Below are 26,725 nucleotides of genomic sequence, written 5' to 3' on the forward strand. Positions count from 1 at the left end.
TTATAAATATTATTATTTATAAAACTATACTTTACTTTTATATTTTAAACTAGCTTAAACTAACTTTTAATAGGAGCTAAATTTTTATAGAGAGCTTACTAGTAATTATATAGATAGCTCTAGCGCGTATATAATTTACAATTATACTAGATAAACTTATTAATCTAATTCTTACTAATTTTCTTTTTACTATACTCTTAAAGTAGTCTATTAGTTATATCTTATATATTATCTCTTTTATAGAGTAGTTCTTATCTCGCCTTAACTGTTATATATGTAGTAATAGTCTACTCTTCTAGTTCTATTAAATACTTATAAATAAGCTTTTAGTTATATTAAAAGTACTTTTTATTATAATATTAATATATTATTTATTTAGAGATATTATAGATCTTTTTAGTATATTAAATATTTCAAATTTAGTTTCTAGAAAGCTTAGAGACTACTATTTATATATTAGCTTTAGTATACCTTCTTTAGATTTATAGTTATTAAGATATTACACGTTATTATTAGAACGTTATTTTAGTGGGGGAACTGCGGCGCTTGGTGGGGTGTGGCGCTTGGTGGTGAAACACGTTATAGATAGTCTTATTAAACTTAAATCTAGAAAGACTATTTCTTAAGATATATAATAATATATTTTAAAGTAACGTTTTTAAAATAATTCTTTAAGATTAGTGTTATAAAGATTATAAGATATAAATAGATTGAGTATTTTAGGTAGTACGTAAGTCTTATAATGTATCGTTTTTTATGCTAAGGTAGAAAGCGGGGATGAGCGAAAGAGAGTCTCTTGTGTCTATAAGTTGTGCCTAAGTAGTATTGAGCTAAAGTTCCAACGATTGGCTCACGAACCGCCAGGCTATATCGGGAAGCCAATTGAGACCTAGCTCATCGTATAACCTATTAGGCTCGGTCCGATGCGACGGCATGTATCCTAGCGATTGAGTTACATACCTTATCTTTTGCCCCTCAACAGAATAACAACTCTTAGCAGGCAATCGGACCTTTAGGCTTATAAGTGACTACTGAAGAACGTAACGTTTGTTGTTGTCTATCGTAAAAGAACATCATATCTGTCCACAGAATTAAGAGTGGGCCTTTCATAGCAACTACTTGCGAAAACTATCTTTTTAAGTAAAAAACTTTGTGCATCAATGGACTTTCAACCCCCCGACTCTGCGAGTGGTACGCCGATAGAGGCCAAGAAGCGCTCGAAACTCCGCGCAACGTGCGATGCCTGTATTGCCGCCAGAATCCGATGCAGCCGTAATATGCCTCAATGCGTCCGTTGCCAAGTATACAAGATTGAATGCGTGTATGGAGTTTCAAAGCGCATGGGCCGACCTCGTAAATCAGGAACAGCAAGGAAAGCAAGGGTAGAGCAAAGGGAAGCCTCTATAGAGGATGATGACAGGCCACAAATGGAGAGTCAAAATGCTCCAACACAGCCGGCCGATCAAGACACTGCACATTCAACCGATGGTGTGCAGCAGATATCGAACTCCAAAGGACGGAACGGGTCAACATCCACAACTCCATCTCCAAGGGCATACTCATCTGAAGCCACAATACCCACAGTTGACAGCGACTTGGTCTCAACATCCGAATATTCATTCAACATCATAACTACTGCTATGCACGATGATATGTTTGCCATCGATCAATTGCCGAATGTTGGCTTATTGAGCTCACACGAGGCACTCGACAGCTTGGACAGCCCGCTCCACGCCATATATGGCAGTGGGATTGAAGCACAGGAAATCGATATACACGATATACAGGATCAAAACACTTTGGTCGAAGCTTGCAGGGATCTTGGTGATCGAACATCCATGTGGACGAACAGCAAACAGCAGGATGTTTTTAGCATATTGAATGGTTCACCGGATCTTAATCATCCCGCAAATATTGAAACATATTCTGTTCGCCCAACGACGGATATTACGCTCTTCAGTGACAATCGAGCTCCTATCCTGGACCCCGCGACACCAGAGTTATTCCGCCAACTCCCACTATCACCGGTAAACCAAATCGGCTTTCAAGCTCTTGGGCCCATCAGACCGGAATCTTCAGGCTGTGAATGTTACAAATTGGTACTGCGTTTACTTCTCCAACTAGATGAGGCTCTTCATGACACAAACGCCATGAAACTGGATACCGCCCTCCAAATGAACAAGGACATTTTTGCCCATAGTAAGAAGATGTTGGATTGCTCTTCTTGTACCGGAACACAGTCAAGTCAACATCTCCTTCAGGTCATGCTTGTCGATCGCGGCATTGGGGTGCTGGAATCAAAACTCAAGAATAAATCGCCTAGTATCCCCCCGCCGCGCCTCTCTCCTCTACATCATTTGGCCGACAAGTACCGTGACCAGAAACCTTCTATCATGTTCCCATTCGATGAATTTTCCAATTTTTGGAAAAAAGATATTGTAGAGTCGGCTGAAGACTGTTCTTTGCTCGTTGGTAGCTATGAAATCTCAGTGGAGAAAAATATTTTCATCAAAAAGCTGCTTCAAAAGCGACTAGACAACTGGGCCGCTATGCTAGAGGATCTGCAAAAGATCACACTCGGAACGATTGCAAACTCTAGATCTTAGGTAGTTCGAGTGATGTTGGCTGAGACCACTCTAAAGTTGAGAAGGCTAGTTGGAAGGGTGGAATTATGGAACGTGTAGATGCAATTTAGAATTCCGGATGTTCATAGAGTCGTCATTTAAATGCACTAGCTTTGTACATGTGATCAGACTTTGCACAAATTGATCATTGTAACTTCGTCTTAGTAGGTGTAGTGATGGTCAGAAAACGAATAGTATAAAGCAAAATCTAATCAACGGAGGTACGAATAGTTTGTGAATGAGGGAGACCAGTATGAATGGCATTTCAAATTCAACTACAATGTATTCTCCTAGCCCTATTCACTTCCCTCAAGTTGTTCCACATGCTTTGCCAGACGTTTGGGATGCATTGTGTTGCTGCTGCCGTATGCTCCTTGTACTAGCATATAACTAGTATCCCATTTTCTCTATAAGAGACTCTAGCGCCGATGTCTGGGGCATTCCTCGTGGCCCAGGAAGAAATACCGTACGGTCAACATGGGTCGTTGAGTTGGACCACACTTCATTATCGTGAAGTAATTCTTCTACCCGCGCTGCGTCGACATAAGTTCGAATTTCGACCATTTTCCCATGTTCCCAACGAGTGATCCAAACATTTACCATTGACCAGTTCTCACCTAGTTGAGATGAGCTTCAGATTTGGACAGTCTGTCAGAATTACATACCATTGTTTGCCCGTCCACTAAACAAAACCTCCTGAACACTCCACTTTTGATCGCAACCCCCCGTTATGTACTGAAGCTCGATACGGTACTCGTCAGGATAATTCAGCCTTATGCAGTTGTTGAGTCGGTACAGCGCATTAACATAGAAGTGTTTCAAATCATGATAGTGTCCTGCTAAAGGCTGATGACCAACTATGGTGAAATCGACATCTGGTGATATGTGATTGATTAAGTTAGTCACATCAGTCTCCAGGGAGGAAAAGACAGAGTAGATTCGAGGCTGTGAGACAAATTTACAGTCCAAAGATGGATTGCCAAAAAAGAATCCGTCTTGTGGTGCGATTGGCGGTGATGCTGCTGTCGATTGTAAGGTGGCAGCAAACAGGACACAAAGTGGCCATGAGGCAAAGGGATGCATTGCAGAGAGATGGATAAAGAAGGCAAGAGGTTCAATTCTCAATAGGTAGATAGTGGCGAAGAGTTGCAATGGACCATGAATAGGGTTGCAGATATGTTGGACAATGCTGCATGCACGCTCCGTAATCTTGCAAATGCATAGGAATACAGCTAGACTGGTGAGTAGCTCCGAGAAAGATCCCTTTGTCAACTAGAAAAAGTCAAAATGGTAATTAATTTTAGCACCGCTAGCCGGTGCTCCCTCGGTCCAAAGCTAGCTTATATAAGCATTGGAAAAAGTCGCGCAGTATCTAAAAGCTCCGGAGACATTAGAGTTAATACAAAAGAAAAAGTACACAATCACAACCCCGTTACTATAGGTGGGGAATAATAGTATCCAGGAAAACACGGTGAACAGTTTTTGAACGATTCAGATTTATGTACAGAGATTATGTAACAGTTATCTTAGGGACCTGCTCCATGGGATGTGCAAATATGTGCAACCTAGAAGATAATGCATTATTGAGCTCATACCAAAACTCAACAGCACTGACCAGACGCTTTATTCCTTTGAGGACGCTCTCCATGCAAGTCCCCACCTGTAAGACACAAGGAGGAGTGGTGTGGCTGCTATAATAGCGCCAGCAACACAAGTAAAGCTCCATCCTCTGCCGACCCAGTCGAGCAATGGGTGAATGAGAACCGTGGCAGCCGCTCCAAGTGTACATCTTACCAAGTTGTTGGCTGCCATAGCCGTTGCAGGCTTTGAGTAATTGAGATCGACGACCAATATGTTCATTACGTTGTAGGCCCCAGTAACCGAAAAGGCAATAAGAAAAAGCAAAACCATAGGAGCCCAGATTGGGTTGCGGAAGAAAATGACCCAACCGTAAATACTGATAGACATAGCCGCTAAGACCTTTTCTCCCGTTAGTTCTATAACACCAGGCAAATAGAGGAGTACTCTTACCATCATAGGCAAAGCTATTTGCAGCCGCGTCTTTTCGAAAGGGAAGTTCTCTTTTGCGTTTTGCTCGTTATCATCTCTCTTTTCCAGGGCGGCTTCAACACGTCGGTAGTTCCAATCGACAATTACACCATTTGTGAAAGCACTGAATAGGGTCCCTAGCCCCGCTGGTATGAAGGCTAAACCGATTTGGAGGTCGTTGAATCCATATAAGATCTCGAACTGTGAGGGAACACTAGACATGACAGCGTAGTAGCTCGCGAAGAGAATGCCATTACCAAGCATGACAATTCCCGTAGGGAACTGGAACACGACTCGCAGGGTGACAAGAGGATCGGGTAGACTGATACCTGCTTTTCCTGAGTACGTTAAATCTCTCTCTGGTTCTTCTCCCTCACTACACTGTTTCGGGCTCTGCTTCATCCATTGATAAAGTGTCTGATTGAACCCCAGCGGTTGTACGGATCCATCTTTGACAATTGTTCTGCAAGTTTCCGGAAAGAACAGCAGGAATGGCACGAAGAATAACGTAGCCACAATTGCTAGAAACCAGAATATAGATGGCCAACCGAACCAATGGCTAAGTATGCCACCTATGATTGGTCCGAGGGAGGGGGCGAGCGCAGAGCCAAGTGACGCGATCCCAAGGTACATGCCTCTTTCAGCGGAAGTTACTATATCTGCCGCAACAGCACTCGCAAGAGCGACCATTGGGCTGCTGCCGGAACTTTGAACAGCTCGAAGAATAACGAGAGCAGGAAAGGTTCTCTGCAGAGCAAGAGCTACATCTGAAGCGATGTAGATGAGAAAGCAAAAGATGTAGACAGGCCGGCGTCCAACGACATCAGCGATGGAACCAGCGATAGTCGGCGCAAAAGCTTGTAACAACTTGAAAATATGAAATTAGGTCTCAACTCTAGATTATTGCCATGCGCACCACGTACCATATAGCCCATAATAGTAAAATTCATCATTGCGTGGCTGACGTGGAGATCTTTTGCCATCGAATTTAGCACTGGGTAGTAGATATTTGCTGATAAGGGAGAGAGCGTTGAGGCCAATGAGGCTGTGGAGATCAAAATTCGTTTTTGAGTGGTGGTGAATACGGAGTAGCGCGCCTGTGTGGACTTTCGGTTGAGGAGAGCAGTAGTCTCCGTCGCTTGCTCCTCGGTGTTGGGATTAGCTGCCATTATGATACTTTCAACAGTAGCTCGTTTTTTGTGTCTCAAAGATCTTGGAATGTGTGAAAATAGCTATGAGCAAGTATCTGAATAGAGAAGGGCTTTTCTTTGAATTTTTGAGAGTTCCAAACCTAATTATAGAATCTTACGAATACGTAAAGCTAGGTTTATTACTAGCTCCGGACCTTTACGCATGGGGGATTATAAATCAATCCGGACATTGTTCTTGAGTGCGCGATATCTGGGAAGAATGATTGACGTCTTCCGGCAATGATATCAATGGAAAAGGGTTGTATAGTGATGTGAGTAGAGACACAATATGGAAGCTAAGTAAAAGAAAATTCGAGAGAAGCAATGGGGCATTGGTCCCAAACTCAGTTTTTGGCGCATCAAAATATTGATTTCCATTTTCAAAGTACGTGCAAGCTTCAGTTCTTTTAGCTGTTCAATCCCATTTGTCTAGCATTATAACTTCTGGATATTGTGTCGGCCTTTAGCAAAAAGACCCAAGAACTCTGAAATCATCAGGTCGGGCATTTCCACAGCCTTGATCACTCGCTCTATCTCCTGTGTAGAGAATTGTAACTTCATATTCTTTATGAACTTCTCTTGAACCATTTTCTTTGTGTCGGCACTTTGGACATGGCCGACAGGAAACTCGACAAAGATTTCTTCCGAAATGGTATCGTCGGTAAACGTGATTGTCACCCCCGATGCAAGGCTTTTCTTATCCAGATCCAGATAGTCTTTAGTGAGGTTTTTGTCTTCTGTTAGATGGATATTAGATCGAAGCTCCGAAAGCCGTTCATCACACGCCCAAGGGCTCTCGCTCTTGTAATCGTTACTCTCTGGAGCTGCACCCTTGAGTAAAGCCAAAGCAACCATATATTGCATGCAATGGTCCCTATCAGCAGCATTATGCAGATGCCCTTGTTTGTCAATGATAAGGATAGCTGCGGCTGTCGTTCGTATATCGACTCTCTTGATGTGCTTGTCCGGGGAAAGGCCTTGGGCTCGCATGAGGTTACCGTGTTGCAGGGCTGCTTGTACAGCTGCGATCCCATGACCTTCAACCGGCATGACTTTGAAGATTGTATTTCTGATGACCCAACTATCGTACGGTATGGGAAATTGAAACGGCTGGCCCCCGAACAGAGTATCGTAGAATCCCCATCTTGGTTCAGTCAGTACCGTCTTAGATCCGGGCTGGCCTGTTTGCGCAAAAAGCACAAGCTGCACCGCCCTCATGCAAGCGTCACCAGCAGCCCAGCCCTTACGAGGTATAGTGTTTGTTCCATGGCGGTAAGTGCGGAGAGGGTGGCCATCCATCCATACGTGTGATATTGCAGCCATTGTTTCTTCTTCCGTGAGGCCAAGAAGCCAAGCAACTACGGCAGTAGATGCTAACTTGACCAGAATGACGTGGTCTAAACCATGTTTGTTGAAAGCATTTCGTAAAAGAAAGCACCCTTGAATTTCATAAGCCTTGATCATAGCTGTGAGAAGTGTGCGCATGGTTAATTTGGGACCAGTATGGACGATATCTCCCCTTGCAATGCGATGGCTCTGCCAATCTGCCACAGCTAGGATAGCCCCTAGGTTGTCTAAATCATTGTAAGTATACGAGAATGAGCTCGGAATCATGATCCTCACCAGAAGGGTGGCCCCAATCCGCCCCCGCGATCGCATCGTTATGATCCAGATATCGAATAATCGTTGCCATGTCGAAAGCGCCTTTCAATGGGTCAAGTAAATATGAAGTGCCAGGCAACCTAAAGCCATTCCGATTGACTGTAATTGAGTCAAATGGCCCCAACAATTTGCCACACTCGGCACTCGAAGAGATCGTTTCGATAGCGCATCCCATGGCATCGAGGAGCGCCATCCGCGCGCAATTGAAGACATCCTCATCACCAATGTGATAATCAAATACATAGTTCTTGATATCAATGATGACTTGATCATAAGGTGTAGACGACATTGTGAGATCACTTTAAAAGAATTGCAACACACGAGGAAGAAGTGCAAATGAGCATAACTGGGAAGCGTATTTGTATAAATACCTTCAAATGCAGACCGCATGATTCTCAGACATGTTTGCGTCGCAACTTTCTCGACCTATAATTAGCATTGCTACGTGATGTCGATTCCTTATATGTATCCGGGAATCTTTCTGGTCCCGGGGTGATTAGCTCATCACGCGATTCCACTGAGATCACCCTGCGCACCATGCCTTGCCCGTAACAAAATGACCATCTTCGCGCAGTCGTTTAGCATTTTATAATTTTGCACTGGCAGTATAGACTGGCTCAGTGTCCCCCGTGTAGATGTGGGACGGACGAAAAAGTTTTATTCCGCGCACTGTCTTTGTGAGATATTGACACTTGTAAGAATTGCTAAACTCACCCATCGCCTCACGCCAGTGCGCCATTATTCCAATGAGCCGTTGAGAAATCATAGCTATAGGAATGAAATCGGACTGAAATCCGCTTGAAAGTATGGTCAGCAGACTATCGCATAAGCGCCTTGGCAACTTACACGGCAGTGAAAACAAAGTTCCCATAGAAATCGGCATTCGGATGAAGGCCCCTTGACGTGAAGTAGTCGTCATTGGAAGCAAGTCTTTCAATTTCCTTTGCAATCTCAATCAACGGATCTGAGTTTGCACCCGAGTCTTCAATGAGCTCCTTTATTGGCTTTACACGTGGATCGGTGCCTTTGTAAGTGCGATGCCCATATCCAAATAGTTTTCGTTTGCCTTGCTTTACCTCCGAGATAAACTCGGGGACTTTTGATTTGTCTCCGATACTACGGAGGTTGAGATGCGCAGCCTCAGTCGCACCGAAATGCAGAGGACCATATGCCGCTGCTAGTGAAGCAATTAGACAAGATATGGGGTCCGTGAGTGACGATGCTGTCACCATTGTGGAGAATACAGCCAATGCCATCCCGTGGTCCATATTCAGTGCTGCAAACCGTCGAAAGCATGACACTTTTATCGCATCTGGTCTTCCTGTTAGATCATCGACCATACCGGACATGTGAAACAGATTTTCGATGAAATTGTAATCCAATGAAGGGGCTGTGAACTCAATTCCTTTCCGATGACAGGCAGCCATCCCTACGACAACTGCATATGCAGCAATCGTCTTGATCACTGCTTTGTCAGTCTTTTCGATATTGCCTTGGTAGATGTTTCCGCCGCTTGATGCTGGAATCATATCGGGATTGCCTCCAAGATACGCCGCTAAACCAGCCACGACCATTGGCATGGGAGGGGATGCCGATCTTTCAACACCATATTAGTTTCTTCATCATGGGAAACAACATGCTAATTACTTACGGAAAGGTCGATACTATTTCAAAAACAGTTTTAGGGACCTCTAGCATCGCCGTTATCAATGCCCTTCGTAAAGATTCCTTCTGCACAGGTGTTGGGTATTTATCCCACACCATTAAATGCAGCATATCTTCATAGTCACTCTGCCATAGCTGCTCTAGGCTGTAACCCCTGAAAAGCAGTAAATCTCTTTCTCCGTCTCTAGAAGCTTTTAGTACCTAGTTGATGAGACTCTAGAAGAATTTCTCTTACGCAAAACTCACACCTGTTTCCACCACTGTTGTATTCAGGAGCCCGGGGTCATGCACCCTCAAACCGCTGCCCACTTTGTCTGCTCTACTCGCACTAGATGAGGGAGCTTTGATGTCTTTGAAGGCCGTTGCAAGGATGGAATTTCGCTGGATTGGGACTCTATATTCTAGAGTGGTGCGGGAGTCTCTCACTAAAAGGAAACCGTTGGACATCTTGGATATCGCGATTGAGAGGCAATAATTGTAAATCTTGTTATCTCGAATCAAAATCTAAACGACTAAGATAAGTCTCATGTATAAATTACGGATTAATTATGCAGATAATGTTCGTGGCTGATATGTATGACAATGATTTGAAGGACATTTGGTTCGCTGAACAGCCCGGACACCGGACTCCTTCTTTCAAATCATGCGTGGAGACAATAACGACCCCTTGCGTAACTTCACAACTAAGACAATCAAACAGGTACAAAGTCGTAGGGAAATTCGACACACTGGTGGCTTAGCATTTAACATGTTCTTATTGCTTTGTGATTTACTCAACTTCGAAACTTCTTAGAAATTTAGACATGCTATTATGGATGATCCCGCATTATATACCTGTGTTTTAACCAAAGCGTAGGTCTAGTCTGTTGCCTCAATCGATGATTGTTACCTTGAAACGCTCTATAAATTTTGCAGGGTATAATTGTGCTCACGGTATCAAACACGTATCAAGTTAGTGATTCCTCGCAATAAATCCCCGGCCCCTTTTAAACCGTCGGCAATGACACAATCTGGCTCTTACTCCTACTACCTAGACGGTACCTGGCACGCGAACGGAATTGAATTAAGATGCTCTTGTCACTATAATCAAATGTATGAACTTGTGGGCAAAACATATTATGAAAAGAATCACGTACCAATAGTATCGCAACCTGCTGGTATCCAAGTATTTCGCAGGATGTAGGGTCATGGTAAATAGGTTACATTCCCTATCATTATATTGGCAAGATCTCTTCATGAATGAATTTGTCAAATGACAATACCATTATTAGAAGATAGAGAATGACATAGAAATACCATATAAAACTTTCTAGGTACTGTGGAATTGATACTGTATAAACCGTGAACTGGAATTCTTGCGATATCATAATTTATGCTACTGGAACATGATGTCGCGACTTAATCTCCTAATTGCAGCCGCAACTTTTGCTACAAACTTTGGCTCTTTGGGTATCTCATGTCCTCTGTCGTGTAGCATCAATGTTGCATTCTTATCCCCACAGATCTGATATAGCTTGAGAGAATGTTCGTAAATGAAGTCTTTTCTCCCAACTACATGAAGCGTGGGAATAGTTATCCTGCCCTTGAGATGTTTCTCGAAAATGAAGTCTCCATTTCCATTAACCACAAATGGAGGCAAGCTGTTGAAGAATATTGCGCATTTGAACGGTGGAGCTTCGTATGGGTGCCGAGTTGACCACTGAGCGAGAAACCCACATGCGAGGGTGCCGCCGTGCGAAAAACCGATAACTGCATCGAAAGGCCCTTCTGTCTCAATCAAATCCAAAATTTGATCGTACGCCTCTTCCACAGTAATGCCATCGTCTTCTGATGACCGCGGCCAGTTGTAGTAAGAGTAATATGGGCCTTCGAAAAAGTTCTCAACGTTAGGCCCAGGGCCAGAGTCAATAACCCCTTCTGTAAAATGGAAAGTTGCAGTATGATCTGATTCCAGATCACGAATCAAAGACCCTTGGTACAACTGTTAGAGTATGGTCGTTCGAAGGTAGGGAAGTATTACGAAGCTGGAACTGAAGGATCTAAACATCGATTAGTATGATTTCGCTGGAGTTTTGGATTGTACAACCTTTGTGTTTGTCCCTGCACCGTGTAGGCAAAGGACTCTTAATGGCGGCATGTTGGTGGGGAATGGTACTTTGTTTGACTGTTTTCGTCCAAATAAGTTGCGTGCGCACAATGCAAGCGCAAAGTCTCATGCGTGTATGTAGATGAGAGATATCTTGTAGCTTAAATCTCATTTATTGATTGATTTGTCGATGGTGAAGGTTATGTCTCCGGACGTCGCAGTAATAAGTTACCGGGTGGAGTTTGATGTACCAGGATAACCGTGTGGTAGCTTTGATAATTATGACTACTGATTGGAGGTAAAGCTCGATTTGACGACTGCTAATTAGTGCTACTCTAGCCAAAGCTCGTGACTGAATCAATGCAAGTCTGCTCATGGAACAATGATATTCAACATTTTAGACACCCGATACGGAGTGACACTTCAATTTATTTTCTACATTATCATAAGTGCCCAACCTCTTGTGTGGCCTTGCATGGGGCGCGACTAAGGCTTGTTGTGGTGATGATTCTGGTCGTGCTAGCCCCGCCAGCCCTCTCGACAGAAAACCAATTTGCCGCAACGGGGCTTCCGAGCCCAGTAATTTCCATGAAATATTTGATGTCAAACCCAGATCTAGCATCTACGGTAATGGGAAATACAGATCTGAAACATTCCGGAAAGAGGTATTTCGGAGGCTGTTCGAAAAGCAAGAATATGTAACGATGCTTTTCTCCCTGAGGAGGTTGCGAACCGACATAATGGGCACCTTCGTATGTAGGTATCACGAAATCGCCAGTAGATTGAGATACGTGACAGTTTGGTTGGTACCAATGGAGAATGGTTGTGGCATTGTGATCGTGAACGACGTCAGGGTCAATCAAGAAGAGGATATAGTTGGAATCTGGTTGAAGATGTGTGGGTCTTAAGACGGGCTGGTTTATGACATCTATTTGCGCATACTGTTAGATGTTTCTTATATGTTTTTAGGGATTTCTGACCTATTTGACGAAGACTTTGACCTGGACGGACATGCTGATCACTTAGATAGGTGACATCGAGTGATTTGGTGCATGAAGGCGAGAATTCAGGCGGGGTTTGAGCAACAGCAAACAGAGGCAATAGGTAGAAGAATATCATTTTGATAAGTAGCATTGTAATGGCTGCACAAAAGTGCCCAATATTCTTGAGTGTTTCTCGACAAAATTGATCGATCAAGAGTTTTCCGGGAATCGATGTTATACTTCTGGGTCAGTGGAGCAATAAGTCGGTATCTCTCCCGGACTCCGGCTCTTACAAAAATTGAAAAGCAGTCCAGCTTTATTACAAGGGGCTTTCCCGTCGAGATACCAGTCGGTAACTGCATCGTCGAAAAAGACTATTCACAATGGTATTTCATCCTCCAGAATGGGTTCCCCAAATGCCGTCGATACCAGACTCTACTCCAATTCTTGACTTCCTACTGCAAGAAAAGTTTGGGCGTCATAAGTTATCCCAATCCCATTCACCCTTTGTTTGCGGAATTTCGGGGAGAGAGTATAGCGTACATGAAGTTAGTGAACGGACGACATTAATCGCAAAAGGTCTCCTAAAGAGCCTTGAATGGGAAATCGATTCCAGGAAGCAATGGGAAAAAGTAGTGGGAGTTTTCGCTTTCAATAGTGTGAGGAACTCCGAACATGTAAATTGGAAAACTGATACTAAAATGGCAAATTTTATCAGATTGATACTCTTCCGGTTGCATGGGCTGTACAGCGTCTGAACGGCATTGTCACTCCGGTCAATGCCATGAGTACCGCTGAGGAGCTCACTTCCCAACTACGCTCTGCAGGTGCAAAAGCGCTTTTCACTTGTGCTTCGCTGTTACCTACTGCAATAAGAGCTGCAGATGTTGTTGGAATCCCACGTCGGCATATCTTTTTGCTGGAAGTAGCAACTGACCAAGAAAATTATAGTTCAAGCTACTTCAAAACAGCTTCGAGATTGGCTGCCGAAGGTCAGAGTCTCCCTCCACTTGAGCCAATTGGATGGTCACCCGGTCAAGCGAAAACGCAAGTAGCGTTCCTCTGCTACTCCAGCGGCACGTCTGGAACACCCAAAGGCGTCCTCATTTCCCACTACAATGTAATTTCCAACATCATCCAGATGCACGCCACGGAGCGCAGTGTACGCAAGGAAAGGCTACATTCCACACGCAGCACAGAGTTGGATGTTGGCATATGTGTTCTACCGCTGAGCCATATTTACGCGTTGGTTGCAATCGCCCATACCAGCTTCTATCGAGGCGATAAGTGTGTCATAATGCCGAGATACGAAATAAACGGCTTTCTACAAGCTATTGAAATGTTCAAAGTTAGCTTACTTTATTTGGTAGGCGATGGACTGGACGCTCCAAAGGCCAAACTAATGCTTGTAGGTTCCTCCCATCGTTCTCAATATCCTGCAATCTCCTACACTAGTCAGCAAGTATGACCTCGGTACTATATCTGCCGTCTTCACAGCTGCAGTACCATTAGGAAAGGAAATGGCGCTGGCCCTCGAGCAGGTTTTCCCACAGTGGAAGATTCGTCAGGCTTACGGTTTGTACAACCGTGGCATATGCTTGCGTACCTATTGACACTACTAGGTCTTACGGAGTCATGTGTTGTTGCAACCAATAGTGTTGAAACTGACATCTCACCCGGCTCGTCTGGCTCTCTAATTAGTGGATATGAAGCGAAACTACTTACTCCTGATGGTATCGAGATAACAGCTCTGGATACCCCTGGAGAGCTCTATCTACGCTCCCCTTCTATTACTTCTCTAGGTTATTTCCGAAATCCTGAAGCTAGTAAGGAAACGTTCCTTGAAGAGGGATGGCTGAGAACTGGTGATGAAGCTATGTTCAGGCTGAGTGAGAAAGGCAATGAACACTTATGGATTACCGATCGTTTGAAGGAGTTGATCAAGGTTAATGTGAGTACAAATTTCCCTCTTAATTGCATAACTGCTACCGCTCTAAGCTTTTCGATCCAAATCACTCTCTTTTGATTTCTCTCCAGCCTATAAGAAACCCCGGCATATTGACAGTACCAGGGTTTTCAAGTAGCACCTTCTGAGATAGAGTCTCACCTTCTAGCACACATTGCAGTTGCAGATGTATGCGTTATACCTATTCCAGATTCACGGACTGGAGAGACGCCCAAAGCCTACGTAGTGAAAGCAGGAGATTGCCAGGGAATAGATGACGTGAGCCTCGGGGAGATACTCAAAGTACATGTCCAAGAAGAGAAGGCTCGGTATAAGTGGTTGAAAGAGATAGCATTTGTTGACAGAATTCCAAAGAGTGCAACAGGGAAAACTCTCAGAAACGTGGTTAAAGAATGGGAGAGAAGTTTGCGTAGGCACGAAGGGCCAAGGCTATGATTATCCAACGAGATACAAATTTCTATTACATAAAGTGCAGGCCGGTGCTGTGAAAACGGCCCATACCCTCTACAACTTGACTTGTAAGAAGATTGCTGTGTTGGATAGACCAATTCACAACATTCAATACGGAACGTCTTCATGATATACTGCTCATTACGCTGGATGTCATGCTGAGTCCTGGTTACACGAAAAGAATCTCTTGAGATGAGTTACGCTAGGGAAATATGCATTGGAGGCCAACATACCAATCATGAACGCACAGAGTACAAATCATACTTCTACCTCCGCTCGTCTGCTATGGGCATGCAATTACTGCGCTTGCCAGTTCGTTGCTGCAGTGCGAGATTGTGCATTCCAACCCCAGCTACAACAACTCAAAGCATTTGTACATTTCCAACTTGCCATAATCATAGGTCAAAAACATCACTGACTCTAACGACCTGTCCCGTCGCCATACTCTTATTCCCACATATACCAGTGAGTATACTCAAAGCGCCATCCACATGGCTCGCAGCCCTCATATCTCCATCAATCTCCGCACCGCCTTCCCCAAACAAATCAGCCAGCAGCACTTCATCGCCTCCCCCATGGGCGCCGACACTCTCTGGAATCTCTACGTCGACAGGCTTCTCAAAAAGCTTTCTTAGCGTGATACTTCTCGTCTCGAGGCTGCCCTCAAGAGACTGGGCACCCCCGCTATTCACGTAGCTATTCTCTACAACCTCCATTTCCAGGCGCCCACCTGTTCCGTTGAATGAGACGCGAAATCCCTCCCACGGGGCATACGCCGTGAGCGAGTATGTAAGCACCGCGCCGCTGCGGTAGCGTACCAACAATGACATTGTATCTTCAATGCTGATGCCGTCTCCGAATACCGACTGATCTCTGTAATACGCATCTTCGTGCTCGGCATCCAGGTACATGTGACGCAGCTTTTCATTCTGCTCCATGTGCAGCGCAAACGGATCAGCGGCGGCTACCTTGCTTCCGTGGGCGCGGGCATAAAACGCTGTCGTGCCTCTGGCTTCTGCATTTTCGCGCCCATAGAAGCGCAGGTCGCCTTGCGCGTACACGGTTTCAGGGCGTGACTGCAGCCAAAAATTCACCAGGTCGAAGTGGTGGGTTGACTTGTGTACCAGCAGCCCTCCCGAGTTGCGCTTGTCGCGGTGCCAGCGCCGGAAGTAGTCGGCGCCGTGAGAGGTATTTAGCATCCACTCAAAATGAATGCTGGTTACAGTCCCGATGTCACCACTGCGTAGTATCTCCCATACTTTGGTGTTGTGTGGTGCGTATCGGTAGTTGAATGTTACTCGTACCTTTCGGCCGGTGCGCTCGACAGCATCAAAGATTTCCCGGCACCGCGGCGCATCGATGGTCATGGGCTTCTCAGTCACAACGTTGCAGCCGAGTTCGAGCGCGCGTACAATGTACTTGTTGTGTGTGCGGTCAATAGTTGTGACGATGACTTCGTCGGGTTGTGTCTCATGGATCATGCGGTCAAAGTCTTGCGCTTTGTATGTAGGCACTTGGACGTGCCCGAGAGACTGAAGCTGGGAGTTTGCATAGTCGAGCCGTGTTTGGTTCGTGTCGCATAGGGCTACGATGGCAGAGGTTGTCTTGTATGTTGTTGCTATTGCCGTGTAGAAGAATGAGGAGCGGCCGCCTGTACCAACCAAAGCGTATTTCTTCTGTTTCTTCGTGTCCGTCATCGTCCTAGTAGTAAAAGATCCTTATGTCTAATCTGGGATGAATTGTGTGCTTCATCAAGGTCCTGGTCTGTAATCACTACATCTTGGAAATGTGATGATGGGGTATCGGCATAAAGGTACCCCGGCCTTGCCCCTCCATCTTCGGTGCGTCATAGTCCGAGTTGCACAACCATGACCTGCCGGCACGTAAGTGGCTCAGGTCCACTTGAAGGAGCTACAGACGAACTCTTCTTTGAAGTAAGCGCCTGGAACATTCCACTCCCATGGGGAAATGTAGGCCAGGAATGATTTAGGGTAATAAGGACAGCCTGGGCGGGAAATGCGGCATGCGGTTTGTGTCGCACGTCAAATTAACAGTCATTTGACCGATTCAAGAATGTCATACGTGGATGGTTGTGTCGCTGTGAATGATTGACAAAGAAAGTGAAATCAGAAGATGGGTTACCATGTGCGATATGGCCTTTTACATACACGGACTATCTGGAAGGTTGGGATCTCACTTACTTGGGTCCTGTTTCCCAAGAAGGCATCCTGATCTCTGATACTTATAGTTGGTTGACTCCTTTCGTTTCCTGCCACGTAGACCTTCTCGTATCTTCAATTCTGCGTTCGAAAGTCGTCATGACTACTCAGGTTGAAGATCTCGAAGACGATAAGAATATTACACACCGCAAGCACGCGACACCCACACAAACTACCAGAAAGGGCGATGCTGCGGGCAAGTTTCTACTTGATGCCCACGTAGAAGATGCATCTGTTTCTTGCAAAGATAAGCGTGTGGTGCTGAAACGCATCGACTATCTCGTCCTTCCTCTTTCACTTGGCACCTACTTCTTCCAGTAACTCGAAAAGTTTTCACTGTCCTACATCTCAATATTCTGCTTCTGAGAAGACAAAAATCTCGTCGGGCGACAGTACTCATGGTTAGGATCAATTGTCTCCCTTGCGCAATTGGTCATGCAGCCCCCTGCTGCATATTCGTTGGGAAGACTGCCCACTGGTAAAGCCGTTGAAGCAGCCGTATTCTTATAGCGCATCAGTCTGGCCGTCGTGTCGGCTTGTCCAGGCTTTCCGAGTCTTCTCAGACTATGTTTCGCCCTCGGCTCTTTTGAAGAAATGATTGCGCCGACTTGAGTCGCTACCACGACTATCGTACTCTGTAGATTATGCGCCGCTTTACCGCGCCGGTCAATTCATTCAACCCAGAATGAACTTGGTACAAAGCTATATACAACTCCCCATATCAAAGCCGGCAAATAAAGTCTTGCGTAGCCTACCCGTTTGGTAATGGGACAAAAGTAAGAAAACACGGTTGTTACAAGGCACACTTTAAATGATACTCGTCGATAAACTCTTTTTTAACCGGCGAAGTCATCAACAATCGCAAGCCGACGAGCATTTACTCGCCTCGCGATTGTGGTAGGGATATACATATTTCCTTAGAAACACACGAGTACATGGATAGCTAAGGAGTGATTCCATTTAGCGATGACTCACTAAGAGCAATGTTTCGTTTTCGCCCTCTCCAGGACTGTAAGAGTAGGCATTTGGCGCGGACTCTCTGGAGCTTTGATACGCTTGGTCGTTGGCACCATCTGCACCATCCTTGTAAACCTTCATGGTATCTTCAGTGTCCAAGTTTCACGCTGTACATGCATGATGTTTTCACGCACATACAGTAGCTTCAGGTTGATAGCACAAAGTTTTATTTTCAAAGAAATGTGTTAATAAATATAGGGTTGACAGAGAAAAGAAGTTTATATACACCAAATGCCGAAAGCCTCTGAAAAGCCCTGGACACAGGACTTTACACGGCTCAAGCCAGAGCAGAACAAAGCTCATTGTAAGACGGTTTGGCCTGGAAGGAGCCATCGAACAGGAGAGGTCCACCGGCAGCACCGATCCAAGAGTTGGTGTCAGAAACACCCCAAACAGTGATACCGACACAATTCTTGATATCGACACAAGCATCGAAGACGGTGACCCAATCAGCGGGCTTGCCGTTGTTGATATCCAACTCGGTTACGGCGCACTCGGGGGCGGCATCACAGAGAGCCTTCAAAGCAGCAGGGACACCAGAGATGGGGAAAAGAGTGCCTGGGGAGCTGACGTGGGACTGGGAGCCGATGCCGTCGATGGGAACACCGGCAGCAATCCATTGCTTCACGTGGGTAATCATGCCCTTTGTCTTGCCATAGTTTGCGCCGTCAAGGTTGTAGTCGTTGATGTAGAGCTTGGCGAGAGGATCGGCCTGGCGGGCAGCGTGGAAAGCGGTAGAGACGAAGCCCTCACCGAGAACGTTGTAGAAGACGCTGGAGCGGAATCCACCTTGCTCGTCAAAGATTTCGTTCACAACATCCCAGGCGTAGATCTTGCCAGCATAAGTGCCAACGAGCTTCTTGATGTGGTTAACCATGACCTCTTCGAGCTTGGCCTTGTCGCGGATCTGAGAGACCCATGGAGCTAACTGAGAGTGCCAGACGGTAGTGTGACCGCGAATGAGTTTACCGTTACCTGTGGCGAAGGAGACAAGAGCATTGGCGCCGTCAAGAGTGAATTGGCCCTCGCTGCGCTCAGTGGCATCCCACTTCATGCTGTTCTCGGGAGTAACGCAGCCAAAGTTATCGACAATGACCTCCTTGTTCTTGCCCGCACTGAGAGTGTACTGATCAGTGGCAACACCAACGTATTTCTTGCCCTTGGCCTTGAAGGCAGCATCAAGATTGCATTTGGCGCCGTTGCGGCCGCTGCCAGCAACATTGGGAGCAGGGGTGTTTCCCCCAGAGCCAGCAGATGGAGAGGGGGAAGCGGAAGGAGCGGGTTTAACGATAGAACTGCTTGCGGATGTAGCAGTTGGAGAAGGGGAAGCAGCTGGGGAAGGAGAAACAGTCAGAGAAGGAGAAGGAGAAGCAGCGGGCTTAACACCTGAGTTGCCACCAGAGGCAGCAGTTGCAGATGGCGATGGAACAGGTTCGTCATCAGCCTCACAAGACTCATCATCACCTTCATTTCCCCCAGTGGCAGCATCGCCACCCTCCTCATCGGCGTCGCAGGACTCGTCGTCGCCTCCATTTGCATCCGCGTTAGCATCGCCGCCCTCCTCATCAGCATCGCAGGACTCGTCTTCAGCAGGCGAGGCAGCAGGGGTAGCAACAGGTGCGGTACCGTTAGGCTCGATAGCTGGGGCTTTGCTGGGCAAGCTGGGAACAGCAGAAGTGCTGGCGGCAGATGGAGGCGCAGCACCTCCGCCAGGAATGCACTGACTGTACCAGTCGTTGTACTTGTTGCAGGTCCAGCCAGAAGCGCAGGCACTGTCGCCTTTATAGTTGACGCCGCCGCACTGGCCAAAGGGAGCCACGGCAGCGAGAGCCGTCGTCGAGGTCAAGCCAACAACGGCCATGTAGATGGATGCATCGCGGAAGTGCATTGTTGTTGTTGTTGTATGTAGTTTGTGATTTGATTGGTGGAGAGAGTTATGGAAATGGTGTGGTGTAAGGGAAAAAGAATGGAAGGAATAGAAGCTCGCTCCTATGCTATTTCAACAAACTCAAGAAAAAGAAGGTCACGGAAGCACGCTTCCAAATGAAGATAGAGAGTGTGGGATGAGAATGCAGGAGAATAGTTCCGGGTGATTATAGGGCAGATTGACTCTGCATCTTATACCTTTTCCACATTATCTGCATCGAGTGACATGCCGTGTTCGGTGAAACAAGCATGGAGTGGGTCGGTGGAATATGGTCAGTGGTTCCTCATGTTGTTTCATGAAACCGGTAGAAACGCCAGCCATCCTGGGAAGTCATTTTAGCGATCCATGCGTCCCGCTCGAGACCGGCAAGTGCTTGATAGCGCTGTTTCCTACGTTGGAGACTGCGGCATGGGGGGGGGGGGGGGGGGGGGGTGCGATGAGAGCATGCAGTGGAGCAGGATCTACTGCAGAGGAAAAATTTAAAGATAAAAATCCGAGCTCTTTGATGGGAACAAGGCAGGCATTGCAGGCAGCTGGAGTACATAGTCAAGATGTCTGAGAGTGGACACGATGGCTGTGCGTATGTGTGTGTGGGCATGCTTACTTTAGTCCTAACGGCTGCGAAGCAGCAGCCGAGTCTCATCTAAATGAGACGCTAAGCCGAATGCGGGTAAGGCGTCATCTAAGCGCGGTACCTGCATGGTGTTTGGGGGCTAGGGGCTGGTTATGAAATGCTTCGTCCACCTTCCTTGGACTCGGCACGGGAATTGCGCGAAGGCTGGATGCCGTTAAGCTTTTCACTCTTGTCAACTGATGCTTACATTCAATCTAAGACCTGCCTCGCACCACTGATTAAGGTTTGCCCTTCTACGACTTGTATACATGAATCACATGAGGGTTGCAGTATGCGAGCAGACCCGTCGTTCCCCACTCGCCGCCAATGCCAGACTCCTTGTGGCCGCCAAACAGGGCCTGGGGCGTGGGCTTCTCGAACGAATTGACAAACACTGAGCCCGCTTCCAAGCGTCGTGCAATCTTGCTGGCCTTTTCCACATCCTTACCCCACACACAGGCGCCAAGGCCAGTGTTTGTGTCGTTTGCCCGGGCAATCACCTCGTCCAGATCTGACCATGGCTGTGTAGGCACGATAGGGCCGAATGGCTCTTCCTGAATAATACGAGAGTCGTTTGGCGGGTTGTCGATGATGGTTGGGGTAATGAAGAATCCCTTGCTAGCAGCGACATCGGGCTCACCAACGGCGAAATTGTAGCCCTTGGACTTGCTGTCCTCGAAGAAACCCTTGACGCGCTCGTATTGCATTTGGTTCTGGACAGGTCCCAGCATGTTGTCGCCGTCGTCTGGGCTTCCAACCTTGATTTGCTTGGTGAAGTTGACCATCTCTTGGAGGAACTCCTTGTAGATGGACTCGTGGATGTAGATTCGCTTCGTGGCAACGCAAACTTGGCCAGAGTTCTGGAAAGCACCCATGACAACCTCTGGTGCGACCTTCTTGATATCCACGTCGGGCAGGACAATGGATGCATCGTTTCCTCCCAGCTCGAGCGTGACACGCTTGAGCGTCTTTGCGCATGTCTCCATGACCTTCTTGCCCGTGGCGGTAGATCCGGTAAAGCTAATCTTGGCGATACCAGGATGCAGACACATCTGGACACCAAGTTCATTGTTGCCGCCAACCACTTGGAGAACGCCCGGTGGAAGAATCTCTTGAGCAAGCTCAACAAACTTCAGAGCAGTGTAGGGTGTAAAGGGCGACGGTTTGACAATCATGCAGTTTCCTGTCAGGAGTGCAGGCGCGACCTTTCCGACCATCAGGATCAAGGGAAAGTTCCAAGGGCAGATGGCACCACAGACTCCAAGCGGCGAGTACTCGGTGTAGACGGTCTTCTCATCATCCTCAAGCTTCTCAGTGGGCAGATCGAGTGTAAGGTGGTGGCCGATGAAACCCGCAACGGAACCAACTTCAAAGGCAGACCATTTCCTCTATTTCGTTGTTAGCACAGTGCTGATTAAAGACACTAGCGCACTCGACTTTCCGAGTACATACCGGCTTTCCAGACTCCTTGCATAGCAGGTTGACAAACTCGTCATTGTGCTGTTGGAACGATTCCATGACCTTGGCCAGCAAGGCCTTCCTCTCCTCAACGGCAGTATCCCTCCATGCTGGAAAGGCCTTCTTGGCCGAGGCAACAGCGTCGTCGAGATCCTTCTCGCTGGCAATGGGCACGTCCCACAGCTCCTGGCTTGTGGCGGGGTTGATGCCGTGGTGAATCTGGTCGGAGCCGCGCTGCTGGCCATCGACAATGTTGTAGAACTTTTCGAAATCGAGCGTGGAAACCTTGCCTGGAGACATTATGGCAACTGAATGAGGACTTTTGGGATGGGGTATATGGGCGAGTATGTGAAGGACGATGCGGGCCCTCGAGGGGATGCGGGTTTCTACTTAAGTCTGCATTGGAACAGCACATGCCCTTGGCCTTGCGGCCGCGCAGATTCGGCCTATGGTCTGGTAACCATCCTCGGTAAGTTGGTTCGGCAGGTGGTGGACACAGGTGGTGGGTTTGGCAGTTTTCGGGTTGGCTTAGCAGTGACCTTGCGACGCTGCCGCCCCACTTGCAGCCCCAGAATCGCGGGGCGAGTACCAGTCTAGGCTTGCATGCCTGCATCATCCCACCTGCCCCTCACCTGCTGCCCGCTGCCCGCCCTCTTTCACCTTCATCGTGCAGTCTCAATCCCTCTGCCTTCACCACCACTCGCCATCTGCCGAGGCACGCACTTCTCGACTCTCTACACTCGCGCCGCCGCCTTCGGGCCTGTTCTCGGCATTCTGACAAATATATCATGCTGCGGGCCGGCCACAGTACGGAAACCACGCGCATCGCCATTGCTGAGGCGTGTTGGTAGAAGCGACCCTGCCAAGCGGCGTATCCATCCCTCCTCTGTCCTAGAGTATCTATGCCCCGCCGGGCGTGCTTTCAGCGGTCTGCAAAAGTGGACTATCAGTCTCTGGTGACGAGTCATGCTTTCCGCGTCTCCGCCAGCAGCGTGCTGATGAGCGGTTGACGAAGCGCAATCAGGTTTAGTACCGACGGCCTAGTGCGAACAAAATTCTTTGCTACACTACTACCCTGCACCGTTTTCAGACTTGCCACACTACTACTACCACTGCATGGTCTCAAATCTGCGCTTCGAGCCGCGGCTGTCGCCTGACAAATGCACGTTGATACTTAGGGTTACCGTTGCGACCGGATGGGGCGTCGCCCTTAGCGGGCTCCACGCTCTGTAAGTTGTGGAACAACGCGTATAAGAGCACAGGCGAACAAGGCGAGTAGATTGTTGACAACGTGGTTTCAGATGAGGGACGTCTTGTCCAAAAGCATTGTTGTCCAAGTATACCTTGCGAGTGTCAGAAGCTGCCGGGCGTCCTCTAACGTATACCATTTGTCATCTGGGTGACTTGCAGAGGGACGTGGGCAAGCTCGGGCCCAGAGAGTTGCTCGTTACCTAGAGTCCGCTAGTCTGGCTACAAAAATGTCGCATTTTTCCAGTCAAGGTTTGTGGCAGTACCCATGGAACTTGTTCTTCTCATGATAAAGAATACAATGACGGAAATCTGGCGCGGTAAATGTTTCGAGGACTTTTCGTACGCAAGCAGAATGCAGTCTCTTTCCACCCCCCGGAACCATCGGCTGTGGCGATGGCTAAAGCCATCGTCACGTGTCTGAGTATGTACCTGCCCATCTAGGGGCTGGTTGACACCTCATGGGTTGTTCCCATCAGTCATGTGAACCTGATTACATATGCATTCAAGCATATTTGCACTTCTACTCTGCATCGAGGCTTGCGCTCGATAAATGTGATAATTCACACGCCAAATCGCAAGCTCTCACCAATACCTCATCAGTTGACTGCTTTGCGCCCTTTCGCTAAATGACTCACCAACTCAGGCCTCGAGAGATGTACGGTCTTCCATTGTACCAAGATATCAGCTCTCTAAATACTCAGTGTGTCTTATCGTTTAAATGCCATTCCACAACGCACAGAGAGGATCGTCAGTTACCGTTTAAACATATTGTATTATCTCTCTAAGCCGGAAGTCAAATACGATTCAGACTAGAAGGCTGCGTCGACTCGGAGCTATAGAGAGGCTGGTAAACGAAGTGCGGAAAACAAAAAAGGGCGCAACTGGTTTTGACCCACGGTACGATACTGGACCTAGTGCTCAAAGCATAACGATAACCAAACAAACGACTCCAGATACTTGAGTCACATCATAGCCAACCTATCTATATTGGATCGAGACCTCCCTACAACTTCATATGACCAACTCGTATCTTGTCTTTAGATACTCGACACAGCACCTTTCACAACACCTATCCAAGTCGACACAGCACCACAACCATCCAGCAACGGAAGAGAGAGAGAGAGACAAACATGTCAGAACTAGTATCAACCGACTCCCCATGCTCTGCTGAACCTTTCTTCTTCTGGAAACATGGTGAGAGCAATGGCTACCTCTGCCAATGGTATGCCTCCCCCTTCACTGTCTCAGACACTACGTATGCGACATGCGAAATGTACATGATGATTCAAAAAGCGCTGCTTTTCAACGACGATGAGACGGCGCAAAGAATGCTCCGAACAACCGATCCACGCAAGCACAAAGGACTAGGGCGCAAGGTGCAAGGATTCGATCAGGCAGTATGGGATAAGCGTACGTCTTCCCGGTTTCCCACTGTTGCACCTTCTTATTTGTCGTCACGTGAGAGAACTGACCAAGGCTTGGGTACTGGAATAGATAAATTCGACGTCGTTATGCAGGCATCATATTGCAAATTTACTATTAGCCGACATGCAGAGCGCTTGCGGCGTATGCTGCTTGCAACGGGGGAATGCGAGCTGATCGAAGCGAGTCCGTTCGACAGCGTGTGGGGCATTGGATTCAAGCAGGCAGACGCCATGCTGAACCGCGAGTTTTGGGGAGAGAATCTATTAGGGAAGGCACTGATGGAAGTGAGGAAGCGGTTGAGGGATGAAGAGAATGCAAAGGAGGAGCAAGCGAAGCGGGATCGTGAGCAATGGAAGCAGAGTTTTTCGGATAGAGTAAGGTCTGCGGCCAAGGGGAGGGAAAATCAAGAGGGAGAGGCGAGCAGATGATGGGAAGGTCATGGCAAGGTGATGGTGCATGGCGAGTAACATATGACATCGCATAGTATTATATCAAGGGACTCGAAGCACCTGGATGTATGGGTTATAAAACATATTTTTTTTTCATTTGGAAGACCCGTTGCACATGACAAGGTTTTGCAACGGAAGAGGACCATATTCTACGGAGCAAAACAAAACAAAACACCAGTCCTTCAACTCCAATGATAACAGTATACCAGGCTTAGCACTTCTTCCACTGAAAGTACAAATTGGATGTAAACCTGCCAGACTCCTTGGTTGCAGCGAGCACACCATTAGCAGGCGTAGCAAACGGCGTCAGGGCAACCTCGCTGTTGATATTGAACAAGGCGTCGTTGCCGCAGGGTGACCAGACTGCCGCCGGCACATTATCCTGCTTGTAGTATTTGCCGTTGAACGGACCGGCGATGACTAGCGCCGACGATGTTTGGTCCTGCTCGCCGGAAAAGTAATAGGTTGACTTTACAACACCCGTGACGCCAGTGTCAAGGTCGCCCCAGCCAGAGTAGTCGGCGCTGAAGACGGCAAAAGAGAAGCCTGGGCTGAACTCGAGAGCGAGGTTGATCTGACAATTCTTTCGTGACTCTTCGGGGCCTTTGCCGCTGCCCACGCGTGCAGTGAATTGTTTGTTGAAGTCTATTGGGGTTTGTAGGTCAGCATGCATACCCAACCAAGCGCAGTAGAAGGGAGGATGATATAGGGGAAGGCTCACAGATGGGGAGAATGCCTTGATCAGTCCAGTCGATGTCGATGCTGCCTTGAGGACATCCCGAGCCGCCAGATACCACACTTTTGATCTTGAAGGAATCTGGGGCTTGGTATGTTGGTGCAGCGGCTGCGACGGCCGCAAGCACAAGGGTAGCCAATGCACACTTCATGGTAATGTGCTTCAAGGTGAAATGAATCAAAAGACGGTCAATTCCAAGTCAGAGGTGCTATGAGATGCAAAAGGCTAATGTTTCCATTCTCAGATCATGGGCATACATGGTTTATATGTTGCCACGGGCTGCGAGTGTGCGACCTAGAACCCCAGGTGGTCCAACGCTACATACTTTTAGTCTCAAGATAGTTCTGTACTAAGATCAATCACCTGCCCCCTGCGCAATGCAGAACAAGGCAGCTGATTGGGAACCACATACAACAAGCTCGAGACAAGATGGCCAATGGTTGGTGGTAGTTTGGTGGCTACGTTCAGCTCCTGTATCGCCGCCTCGGAGACAGCAACGAACCAGGCATGGTTGCCATGCGTGCGATATGAAGCTGCGCTCGTCGATATTACCTGTAGACTGGTAGACACGGGAGACAGGCCGAGGAGGAAATGGGAAGCTGCATGGGCTGAACGCAGGGCAGCCGTCGCTCTGGAACTGTCGGCTTCTCGAGCAAACCTTGCTGCAATCAACATGGAGACTACCTGATTTTGGCCTCGAGGTGGATTGTGGCATGCTGGATACGCGAGAGTCTCCAATATAATAGATTGAAAGACCCGGTCGAGGTCACGACTCGGAGACGGAACGGTAGATTGCGGGCTGGGTTTTTTCTGGGGAAACTTTGGCTGCTTTAGCGAGTATGAGGGATCATTAAACTTTTTCTTTTCTTCTCTTTTCTCTTTTCCAGCAATGGTTCGAGTACTGCATTGGTATAGAGTTCGTATTCTTCATCAATGGGCCTTGCGCATGGTGCGT

The 26,725-nt window shown here is 47.3% G+C and overlaps 14 protein-coding genes across 14 annotated transcripts; 4 read left to right on the forward strand and 10 right to left on the reverse strand.

Annotated features, from left to right (window-relative positions):
- Positions 1-1,160: 1,160 nt before the first annotated feature.
- On the forward strand, positions 1,161-1,340 carry COCMIDRAFT_55894 (uncharacterized protein; the record flags this gene model as incomplete). Its single annotated transcript, XM_007694540.1, has 1 exon — positions 1,161-1,340. A coding segment is annotated over one exon (180 nt), but the record flags the coding sequence as incomplete, so codon positions are not given.
- Positions 1,341-2,606, forward strand: COCMIDRAFT_40970 (uncharacterized protein; the record flags this gene model as incomplete). The annotated part of the gene is made up of 1 exon (XM_007694541.1): positions 1,341-2,606. The coding sequence occupies one exon, from the start codon at positions 1,341-1,343 to the stop codon at positions 2,604-2,606; it is 1,266 nt and encodes a 421-aa protein (XP_007692731.1).
- A 408-nt stretch (positions 2,607-3,014) lies between these two features.
- On the reverse strand, positions 3,015-3,620 carry COCMIDRAFT_54290 (uncharacterized protein; the record flags this gene model as incomplete). Its single annotated transcript, XM_007694542.2, has 2 exons — positions 3,015-3,241; positions 3,290-3,620. Coding segments are annotated over 2 exons (558 nt in total), but the record flags the coding sequence as incomplete, so codon positions are not given.
- Positions 3,621-4,247: 627 nt separating this feature from the next.
- On the reverse strand, positions 4,248-5,842 carry COCMIDRAFT_40972 (uncharacterized protein; the record flags this gene model as incomplete). Its single annotated transcript, XM_007694543.1, has 3 exons — positions 4,248-4,604; positions 4,656-5,540; positions 5,597-5,842. The coding sequence occupies 3 exons, from the start codon at positions 5,840-5,842 to the stop codon at positions 4,248-4,250; spliced, it is 1,488 nt and encodes a 495-aa protein (XP_007692733.1).
- Positions 5,843-6,298: 456 nt separating this feature from the next.
- Positions 6,299-7,814, reverse strand: COCMIDRAFT_107996 (uncharacterized protein; the record flags this gene model as incomplete). Its single annotated transcript, XM_007694544.1, has 2 exons — positions 6,299-7,437; positions 7,487-7,814. 2 exons carry the CDS (start codon positions 7,812-7,814, stop codon positions 6,299-6,301), a joined length of 1,467 nt encoding a protein of 488 aa, XP_007692734.1.
- A 297-nt stretch (positions 7,815-8,111) lies between these two features.
- Positions 8,112-9,637, reverse strand: COCMIDRAFT_107988 (uncharacterized protein; the record flags this gene model as incomplete). The annotated part of the gene is made up of 5 exons (XM_007694545.1): positions 8,112-8,194; positions 8,240-8,322; positions 8,372-9,121; positions 9,177-9,374; positions 9,426-9,637. 5 exons carry the CDS (start codon positions 9,635-9,637, stop codon positions 8,112-8,114), a joined length of 1,326 nt encoding a protein of 441 aa, XP_007692735.1.
- Positions 9,638-10,565: 928 nt separating this feature from the next.
- COCMIDRAFT_40975 (uncharacterized protein) lies at positions 10,566-11,327 on the reverse strand (the record flags this gene model as incomplete). Its single annotated transcript, XM_007694546.1, has 3 exons — positions 10,566-11,161; positions 11,211-11,229; positions 11,277-11,327. The coding sequence occupies 3 exons, from the start codon at positions 11,325-11,327 to the stop codon at positions 10,566-10,568; spliced, it is 666 nt and encodes a 221-aa protein (XP_007692736.1).
- Positions 11,328-11,719: 392 nt separating this feature from the next.
- On the reverse strand, positions 11,720-12,395 carry COCMIDRAFT_40976 (uncharacterized protein; the record flags this gene model as incomplete). The annotated part of the gene is made up of 2 exons (XM_007694547.1): positions 11,720-12,204; positions 12,257-12,395. The coding sequence occupies 2 exons, from the start codon at positions 12,393-12,395 to the stop codon at positions 11,720-11,722; spliced, it is 624 nt and encodes a 207-aa protein (XP_007692737.1).
- A 247-nt stretch (positions 12,396-12,642) lies between these two features.
- Positions 12,643-14,660, forward strand: COCMIDRAFT_107983 (uncharacterized protein; the record flags this gene model as incomplete). Its single annotated transcript, XM_007694548.1, has 5 exons — positions 12,643-12,918; positions 12,978-13,625; positions 13,672-13,834; positions 13,882-14,204; positions 14,325-14,660. The coding sequence occupies 5 exons, from the start codon at positions 12,643-12,645 to the stop codon at positions 14,658-14,660; spliced, it is 1,746 nt and encodes a 581-aa protein (XP_007692738.1).
- Positions 14,661-15,070: 410 nt separating this feature from the next.
- COCMIDRAFT_107971 (uncharacterized protein) lies at positions 15,071-16,372 on the reverse strand (the record flags this gene model as incomplete). The annotated part of the gene is made up of 1 exon (XM_007694549.1): positions 15,071-16,372. The coding sequence occupies one exon, from the start codon at positions 16,370-16,372 to the stop codon at positions 15,071-15,073; it is 1,302 nt and encodes a 433-aa protein (XP_007692739.1).
- Positions 16,373-18,188: 1,816 nt separating this feature from the next.
- Positions 18,189-19,799, reverse strand: COCMIDRAFT_108012 (glycoside hydrolase family 10 protein; the record flags this gene model as incomplete). Its single annotated transcript, XM_007694550.1, has 2 exons — positions 18,189-19,297; positions 19,616-19,799. The coding sequence occupies 2 exons, from the start codon at positions 19,797-19,799 to the stop codon at positions 18,189-18,191; spliced, it is 1,293 nt and encodes a 430-aa protein (XP_007692740.1).
- A 906-nt stretch (positions 19,800-20,705) lies between these two features.
- COCMIDRAFT_107990 (uncharacterized protein) lies at positions 20,706-22,209 on the reverse strand (the record flags this gene model as incomplete). Its single annotated transcript, XM_007694551.1, has 2 exons — positions 20,706-21,839; positions 21,904-22,209. The coding sequence occupies 2 exons, from the start codon at positions 22,207-22,209 to the stop codon at positions 20,706-20,708; spliced, it is 1,440 nt and encodes a 479-aa protein (XP_007692741.1).
- A 2,081-nt stretch (positions 22,210-24,290) lies between these two features.
- Positions 24,291-25,013, forward strand: COCMIDRAFT_107998 (uncharacterized protein; the record flags this gene model as incomplete). The annotated part of the gene is made up of 2 exons (XM_007694552.1): positions 24,291-24,570; positions 24,655-25,013. The coding sequence occupies 2 exons, from the start codon at positions 24,291-24,293 to the stop codon at positions 25,011-25,013; spliced, it is 639 nt and encodes a 212-aa protein (XP_007692742.1).
- Positions 25,014-25,245: 232 nt separating this feature from the next.
- On the reverse strand, positions 25,246-25,921 carry COCMIDRAFT_108001 (uncharacterized protein; the record flags this gene model as incomplete). Its single annotated transcript, XM_007694553.1, has 2 exons — positions 25,246-25,679; positions 25,756-25,921. 2 exons carry the CDS (start codon positions 25,919-25,921, stop codon positions 25,246-25,248), a joined length of 600 nt encoding a protein of 199 aa, XP_007692743.1.
- Positions 25,922-26,725: the final 804 nt, after the last annotated feature.

This window comes from Bipolaris oryzae, assembly GCF_000523455.1.
Source record: "Bipolaris oryzae ATCC 44560 unplaced genomic scaffold scaffold_224, whole genome shotgun sequence".
In the NCBI taxonomy this organism is placed as follows: Eukaryota; Fungi; Ascomycota; class Dothideomycetes; order Pleosporales; family Pleosporaceae; genus Bipolaris; species Bipolaris oryzae.